General features: G+C 27.7%; 1 protein-coding gene across 1 annotated transcript in view; it reads left to right on the forward strand.

The window, feature by feature from the left end:
• The window catches only part of LOC107456025 (LHFPL tetraspan subfamily member 6 protein), a 263,144-nt gene extending 255,106 nt beyond the window's left edge, over window positions 1-8,038 (forward strand). Inside the window, exon 3 of the mRNA XM_016073790.4 lies at window positions 733-8,038. Coding sequence (XP_015929276.1) covers window positions 733-851 — 119 coding nt within the window. The 3' untranslated portion in view covers window positions 852-8,038. The remainder of the gene's footprint in view (window positions 1-732) is intronic.
• Window positions 8,039-9,836: the final 1,798 nt, after the last annotated feature.

The following is a 9,836-nucleotide window of genomic DNA, read 5'->3' on the forward strand; positions in this document are numbered from 1 at the left end:
CAAAATTTCAAGTAGTTAATTAGTATATTATTTTTCAGGTGCAAAAACTGTTTTATACTAAAATTAGTTTTTTTTTTTAACTTTACGATTATCTATTACAAAATATATCTATTTAGATAGTTTATAACCGTCGATAAACAGCCGACCCAATTCTGAGTTTACGATTCCCAATGCTCAACTACGTACCCTTGTAATTTTGATCCCAATCCAGAAGACAAGGGAACTCCTGGATCAAGTAATGTGTGAAATTCTGCTTTCGTTGAAGACTTTCTGATGGAACTGACCCGAATTTGCGTTACATGGAACCTCCAACGAGAGCCTCCAACGGTTAGCCTGACGGCAAGGGAACTCTAACCCATGATTCATCTACCACTGAGAATATTTTACGTCAGCACTGTGGTCGGTGCGAGCCGGGTGTGGAATTCGTTATCGACCAGCTATCGCTGGGATTCGATCATGGGTCATCACATTGGGACGATAATGCTCTAATCCCTGAACCACCATTGCTCTCTCTATTTAACTACTCTATTTCTTAAGAAACAGATTATACATTAATTTACTTAGAAACAGAATGTGATGATTGTTAAAATGTTTATGGACTTATGTTTAAGGATTTAACTTCATTTTAAAGAAAAAAATATAACAGGATTTTCTTTTATCTGCGTTTAAAGCAGAAATAAATTTTTTCAGGAACTCCTACCTATTTTATAATAAATATTGTCTTTATTTTAGGTGACTGTCATATATCTTGGTCTCTTTACTTACTGTGTATTGGAGTTGGAATACTACTGGTGTGCGTAGTTCTGTCTCTGAAGGCCTCTAGAGTGAAACCGAACTCTTTCCGCATTTGACACCACCAGTCCGCGCCCGCCACTTTCCACCAGCAGCAACAGCACCATCGCCACCAGCAGTTGCGATTCTTCCGCCGACATCACCGTCCGCGACAGCAACAGAGCTTTGAGATGCAGATTCAGCATCTGGACGAGGAAGATATCGCCACCATCACTCGCAGCTGACAGAGGGTTCTACCCACTCCCAATGTTGGGGTGAAGGACACTCGTCGAAATTTTACTCTTCAGAGGACTAAGAAAAAGGACAAAAAGGAGGACAAAGTATGGACTGCCTCTTTGTAGCCACAGTTGTCCACGCATTCAGTTTAGCTGGAAAGATTTTTTTTTTTTTACCTCACACATTTACTTATCTTCGACCTAAAGCAGTTTCAAAAAGTAGCATTTTCCAATGACTTATGCCGGGTAATCCCTTACATTGGTCACAAAATCTTCCATTAATCTTCTATAATTCGAAATACGATGTCAGATTCTAATATTCGATGCAAAATTTTCAGTTTATCTAGCATTAATATTCGTCGGTGTCAGAATCTAAAAGCAGTTTGACATTGCATTTTCCAATGACTAATGCTAGGTAATCCCTAACATCGGTCACAAAATCTTCTATTAATCTTCTATAATTCGAAATATGATGTCAGATTCTAATATTCGATGCAAAATTATCAGTTTATCTAGCATTAATATTTCGGAACTAATTTTTCATATGTTGCTCCATATAAACGAAGATAAACAAATTTGTAACTCTTTACCACATTTTTTTCTTAGGCGGAAAAAAGAGTTTGTAACTGGTTTTTGATTTCTTATCCTAAAATGGTATGTTCGGTTTAGAATTTACAAATAAAAGTATCAAGCTGCTCACTGCTTCACCATGTCTCAACTTTTTCTCTTGTATTCAAATTATCTAACAAAATACTAGTCCATTAACTACGAGTCAGAGGCCGGCATATGATTAGTTGGCAGTTTTTTTAAATTTATTTTAGCAAAATATGAATGGAATATCAATATTCATGTTGGTGAACTTGATTTGAATCGATTGAAAAATCCATAAATTAGAAAATTGCAAAATTGCTGTTAGTTACACAATCATACAGTTGTCTCTCTAGTCGATTACAATGAGCCGCAAAAGTTTGTGTCAAGCATTGTATATTTTTTCTGTATCAAAGAATATTATACTAAATTCGCCACCAATTAAAAAGAATATATCCGCATTAGATAGAGTTTATACATATATTACCAACCGCGTAGCTAACGTTAACATGTTATTAAGTTTTATGCAATGAAATTAAACAGTTTATCTGAATAATCTTAATAACAAAATTTTAAAAAATAAGGCAAATAGATGTTAAAAATAGTTTTTTAAGTAAAATATATAATTTGTTTGTCCCTTATATAAGAGGCATGAATAGTATATTCTATTTAAAAGACAAATTATTTCATTTGCTTGTCTCTTAAATAAGAGAAAAGTTTATCATATTCCTCATTTAAGGGAAAAAAAATCATATTGAAATGAATTGACTGCCTACAAATCACTGCTATAATCTAATACTGAACGAAAAAAAAGATCTTTCCAGTTTAGTAGAATGATTAGCCACTTATATTGGCTACCTTTTTTTCAAAATAAGAGAAAAAAATCGACCTACCTCTTGAAGGGTATAAGGCTACAAATATACATCAAACATTTCCAAAGAAAACTAACTTCTTACTGGTGCAAGGTGGGCGTGTTCAACATAATAAAATGAATACTGTACTGCCACTGTAGAATTAGGAAAAAAAATTGATTATTATTCGATCGCCAAGAACAAACTTTTTTTACAAAAACTTGTAATAAGGATTGTAAACAAATTCGAAGAAAGTCCAGCTAACAATTTTGCTATATGTCAACTACTTTCGCATATTTGAAAAACAAAAAGCGACTAGCTTTGAGAGTTTTTAAAAGAAAGATTGTAATATAAATAATACTGTTCAGAAACTATTTGTAAATTTTATTCCATGTGATTTTATATTTGTATCAATTTGCAATGTTTCGCATGTTTTTTAAGGCTTGATAGTATTGGCTGTTATGAAAGTTTTAAAATTTAACTGTTCTTATTCTGTTTGAAATGGATATTTTAAACATTGTACAAGAAGCTATATCATTTCCTATAGTTACATGAAATTACCTACAATGTGAAAAAATAAAAAAAATGAGATATAATTAATGGTACATAATATACCTCCACAACGAATAACACTAAGGAACAAATTTTTAGTTGCATTTTCACAAATACTTGATCTTTTTACTTCGGGTGTTGGAATTGCAAATCTGAAATTAGTTTTGTTATTAAATCTCCAATTTTTTTTTTAATTGGGGTCGACAAATACAACAGGGGGTCGAGCAAATATTGCGACAAATTTATAGGGGAGTTAAGGGACATCATCAGGATTGAAATTTCATTGGAAGCCGTGCCCAGAAGCATTTTACTCGGCTGGAGGAGCTTCCCCTATTATGACCAGTTTAAAAGCAGACGAAGAAACAGTTAATAATAGAGAAGCGCTCCTAGAAGCGTATGATGGCATTTCCTTGTTATATATAGCGTTTTCAAATTTGTGCTTTTCAACAAAAATGGTCTAAAAATGTAGCTTAGAGAAGAAGATTGCAAATTTGAAAACAGCGATACGGAAGTATCTAAGATATATCATGCAACAGAAAAAAATATTGTTCCCTGGTATAATCTATAAATATTGCCTTCAAAAATACATTTTTATTAATATGGACACATTAGGTAATGTATTTTTGACCCGTAAGATTATTGCTCAAAATCTTTATACATTTACACTTTTAGTTAGTCGTAAAAGTATTCCAAGCTCAAGCCTACTTTGCAACTGTCAATTACCCATAAAACTCGCTTAAAACTAAAGTTCTGGTATTACATTTTATCAATAAAAAAATTACCAATAGAAAATCATTGAAACAGTTTGTTTTAACTTAAAAAAATAATATTACTTATAAAATGAAATCTTATGAAACCGCATTATTTTTTTAGCAGAAAATTGGCCTCGATATATATATATTAAAATGTTAGGAAGCAAATAAAATGTTAAAAAACTGACTTTTTGTTTATAAACATCGCTTGTATGCATTCTTAGCTTGAATTTCTATTGAAATGCTCCTAAACATTGAATGTCTTTTATTAATTTCTAAATTGAGAAATTCGTTTCAGTTGTTCATTGAGGTGTGGTTTGTATCTCTGTAAATGATATTTTTAATGTTAAAGTAAAAAAAAAATTAAATATGTTTAGATTAAAAAGATACCTTTCTTTATTTCTTTTTCTTTTACAGGTTAAAAAAATTGTAAAAACCTTTTTACAAAAAAAAAAAAAAAATGATTTTGCGAATTGACCTACATTTCACTCCGTGTTATTACTCAATTTTTTTAAAAAAATTTTGCTTAAAAATATGAAGGGCAATGCAATGATAAGCAGTACTTTTTTAATCTAACATGTTTGCACTAAACGTTCCTTAGTATTGTTTCCAAATCGGTGCAAGTTTCCAGAATTTGAACTAGATAACATCATAACACTCAAAAATTTCTTATTATCCATATTGAAATCGTCTCTCCAAAAATGCTCTAATTTGAAAATGCGGCATATTATTATATTGTCTTCACAAATAAAACATATAATTATATTGATTAAACGTTTAAAACTTTTCTTGATATTTCCCAACAATGCCTAAAAGTTTTCTAAGCGCTTTGCATTGTATGGAAAAAAGTAACTCACAGATTTTTTTTTCAGTCGAAAAATTATTCAAAAAGAAATGAAATAATAAATATTATGTTTTTGCAGAACAAGTAAATTTATATTCTTTGTGTATATCTTATATTGTATGAGAGCTCGAATAATTTACTCCTAAAGAAATTTCGATACATTTTCGTTACTTATGTATTTTAAAATTTGGAAACTATATAGTAACAAAATTTTATAACAAATAAAATCTTGGAAACTAAAATGTATTATTATTTTAAAATAAGTCATTTAAGTTTGTAAGGATTTTATTAGAATTAAAGAAATTATTAGTATTTGTTATATTATGAAAAATGCTGCATACAATAAATTTGTCTTTTAATGATTTTTAAGAAAATAAATGTTTCATTTTCTATTGGAAAAACTATTTGTTTGGATATTGTTTTATAAATTTAAAACTATAACCTCTATTCAATAAGTAAACTTTAAGGTTTGCAATTGAATATAATGTTCGTAAAAAGTACATTTATATTAAGAGCGACCTAATTAAAAATAAAGGCTGAGATTTTAAGAAATAAAATAACGCAACATTATGTTAAATACTATTAATCGAACTTTTAGGAAATATAATCTGATTAATTTGTTTTGAATGAAGATAATATATAAATGTAAATTATAATGGACTGTCTGCTGATAAATGTTAATATATCAGCAATTTTTTTTAAAATTTTATATATGCTATAAAAAAAGTAGTTTAAAAGAAATTGCAGGCTTCTAAGAGCTAAAATATTCTAGTTTCTGTCTAAGCTTTTTAAGTTAAAATAAAAAATAAAAAAATTATTATATTGTAGATATATTTCTGATTCTTTTAAATTTATATTTCTGATTTTAAATTAGTTTTCATTTGAAAGGAGAAACGTGTTTTGAAATTGCCTTTACTTCTATTTTAAATCTGTCCTATCATAACATTATCTTATTCAGTATTAGCGTTTTCAAAATATAAATATCGTAGTATGAAATTTAAAGTTTCTTTTTCTTATAAAATTTATTTTACCACTTTCTGTAGATTTTAAAATCTTGATTTAGATTTTGTCGCATTTAATTTTTTAACAAACATCTTTAAATAAGTATTAGTATTCAATCGAAGAACATTCGATATTGTACTTCATTGTAATTAAAAACACATTAATACTTTATCAGTACTGCCTGACACAATTTTAAATACTTTGTGACCTCTTAAAAGTTTTGAAAAAATGATAAAAGTTGATTTGAAAATAGATATTAAAAGTTTTTATCATTGTATCAACTACTTTAAATGAAGGAAGCTGATAATGATCAAACTTAAATATTTTTTAATTTTTTTTCATTTTGAGGTACTGAACCTTAAAGTCTTACAAGTGTATTTTTCCCACTATATTTTATTCGTGGTACCCTTCTTTTGGTAGCAGAAATAGGCTGGAAGTGTATTAGTTTTCAAATAAGGTAAGAATGATTCGCGTGAACACGAAAATATGAGTAATTTTTTTTTAATTTATTTAAATTGAGGAATTTGATAAGTATTCGTGCATGGGCTTCGTGTAGAATGCTAAAAAAATATGTTCATGTAAGCTCATGCTCAAATTTATTTTATTTATTATTTGCAGTTAAATGTGTTTTTTTTAACTTCATTTTTGTTAAAGTAAATGGATCGACTATTAAAAAAATTAGTTGTGAAATACCATTTTATATTATGGTGAAAGAATATAAATAAAAGTCATTAAAAGGTTTGGGATAATGTAAGTTGGCAACATTTTCCTAAAAGAAATTTTTTTTAAATTGATCCGCTACTTAGTATTGTCTTCAGATAGATTCCGCAATTCTTCTTGATTACTACATGATTCGCAGATACATATGATTACCGACATGAAAATCGCTGTGTTTTCTCTTAAAACTCTCACTGGAAAAATTTTAAAATGTGACTCATCATTATATTGCCCTAAGCATATAAATCATACTATTATAACACATATTTTTTAGCGAGATATTTAAGACACTTTCCTTCTGTTAAGGTAAAGACACATTTTGCATTCAAAGTTTTTAATGCTAATAATTCTTCTATGTTGAAATTAGATTTCAAATTTTTTCGCAACTTTTATTTTTCACAACTAATCAATTATTTATTGTACTTTTTATTGATTCTCGTAAATTAGTTTAATTTCTGGCTTAATGTTCTAAATATTTTCTTAACCAGTTGGTTAACGGAACGAGATAGTTTTTAATTAAAAAGACATATCAAGGGCAATTGTTTACAGCATTACTTGTGACTTGATTATATTTTTAAAGCTAATTTAGACAAACTTGTTATAGAAATAAATCAAGTTCCAAAAACGGCTTCCCTGCAAAGAAAAAGAAATGTTTTAATATATATGTTAGAAATTTTAGTTGAAATTTTAAATTAAATACAATCTACTGCCATCTTTAAAAAATTTACTTTTTATTTTAAATTGTTAAATTTATAGATCTGATAAAGCTCCCACTTTCACTTTCTGAATTACACCCAATGATTTTGCTTCATTACACAATTTTTAATCAAAATCTTTAAAATTTTCGAATTTTATTTTCTCACTTTTATTTAAACGCCGTTTTTTTACTATTTATAAATACTATTCTCAGTACACTCGTAAACGATTTCTTATTTTGAAATGTTAAGAATTATAATCTACTTCAAAAATGTATTTTTCCTTTTTTAATTTATATTACTCTAAAATGAATTTCCCAAATTAAATTTAGATGAATTAAATATAGATTTTGTTAGAATTAATAAAACTCGAAATATTTTTTAATTCACTTCAATTATAAAGCTACAAATGACATATAACCGATAAGCTGCATATCTGAATTAAAGTAAAAAGCCTGAAAGCACAGAAATAATAGTATATCTTAAAATCAGCTCTTCGTTAAAATAACAAACAGTTCACGTAGGCAGTTACCTTTTAATAATTTACGTTTTATAATAACGTAAGACATAAGAAACGACTAACATTTTTTATTACCTTGCAATACTGAAAACTAATTACGTATTTACGCAATGACTGGTCTGTTTTTTTTTTAAAAAAAGAAAACTAGTGGGTTTCAAATAAAATTTCCTTTTGAAATAAAATGTTGAGAATTTTTCGTTGTTTGTTCCTTTGAAACTTTCCTAAAATGGGAGCAAATTATTTTCCGCCATCTATATGATATGTGCCTTAGGATAATCAAAAGGAAAGTTCAAAGATTCTTAGAACTATGGAATCATTTTTATTGGAACTATTATTTAAATATATTGCGAGATATTGAATGAATTTTCTTTTTAAAATATCTAATTAAAAATTATGGAACTGTTTCAGTGAAGTATAGTTGTTTTACATGTTGAACTTTTTAACAGCTTTGACAAATGTGTACACAGATGTTACTATGATGAAATAATAAAATGATTTCTGTCTGTTTTATTAGCATTTTCTTTTTTTATATTTCAATACACTTTCATAATCACTCACCGGTCCTGGAAATGTCCGACGATTTTAAAAGTCAAAGAAAAAAAGAAAGGTCTATAAATGCATGGTTTGCTGACGACTATAGGAAACCAGATAAATCATGTTTACAAAATTTGTCAACAGGAGGCGCTACAGGCAGAGAAAGACTTGTCAGCAACAACGAATGTGGTCAGAAACTAAGAAACATCTTTGTAAACATTCAAGGTGGAATGACCTGACATACAATCTTCTTTTTATGACACCAACGCCACTCTTGTCGAGTTTTGGAAGTAATTTTGAAATTTGGTACGGAAAAAGAACTTGTTTCTTAAGCAGAATACAGCAAGCCCTACGTTTATCTCCTTTTTATAAATTTTTCCAGTTCTTTCATTCATTAAACCATTTTTCTTTAATTTATTTTTCAATTTGCACCATTTTCGAAACATTTGTTATCTATTTTTCTTATTTCTATTAACAATAACTGCATTTCTAAAACAAATTGCGACAAATGTCCCATGACATTATCCTATTTTTTCCCAAGGAACATTTTTTACCACCCTCTAATGTCTGTAATTATAAAAAATCAGTTAAAAAGGTATAGTTGGATCTGATAAATATACTTGAATGATTATAATCGAATGGTTTATTCGATTATAATTATCATGTTGTTGATAACAATTCGTCGATAATAATTTGCAAATATCAATTTGTAAGTTAAATTTCAGTAAAAATATCTATAAAAAATAATTAAAATTAAATTATTTCATTTGTAAAAAAAATATTTTTAACATTTTATAAAACTAAAAGTATTAAAAAATATCCATAGTTTTTAATTCAGAGATTTATACAAGAATTGGAGAATTGTAAATTAGTTCCATTACGTATGACGAACATTTGCTTGCACAGCAAAATCAATAAAATGTTGTTTGTAAAGATAAAACAGTGATTACCTACGAAAATATTAAATGGGAAGAAACTTTCACATACTTAACGTTACTTTATTTATTTTACAATATTATTAATGATAGTTTTTTATTTTAAAATTCATCTTTATATAAACCTGATTACACCTTGTGCTCCGTACTTGAATATTAGTAGCCCAAACTTACATTTTTTAAAAATGAATTTTAGATTTTTTGTTAGTTTTATACTACATATTTTTCTAGGTAGTTGGGAATAACTTTCCTCCGCTTCAAGCTAATTTCATGTTGCCAACATGATTTCAAAATAATATAAACTATTTCAGACAATTTTATTAGAAATGTCAGGTTTAATGGAAATTTTTATAATTTTAACGGAGTTTTATAAATTAAAACAACTAGAACGCTTCACACCCTGCTTGCTCCTTTTCCCCACCCCCGTTGTTTTTACTCATTCATCTGTTTTTTTCCCCTTTAAAAGTTGATAAAAAATTGATCATGAAATTTATCATTTTGTGTACAAGTCATTTAAACATATAATTATATATTTTTTGATCAAAATGATATGTTTAAAAAAGATTACTTAGATATGAAAAACAATCAACTGTACTTAAGAAAAAAGTATTTAAAGAGAGGATTACGGAATGTGCGTCGCAATGTGAAGTAATAGATGAGAATTTTACTTGTTGATATGAAATGATAAACTTATGACAGTTCAATTTAAAAAGAAAATTTTCTCTCTCTTAAGACCTTTATATTTTTAAAAACCTTGATATGAGTGTTATGATTTATATCCTAAATCTAATCTCTCTTTTTTTATCTTTTATTTATTTATTCTTTTTTTGTTACTTTTG

This window comes from Parasteatoda tepidariorum, chromosome 6 (assembly GCF_982258835.1).
Source record: "Parasteatoda tepidariorum strain Cologne lab strain chromosome 6, Ptep-v5.0, whole genome shotgun sequence".
Classification (NCBI taxonomy): Eukaryota; Metazoa; Arthropoda; class Arachnida; order Araneae; family Theridiidae; genus Parasteatoda; species Parasteatoda tepidariorum.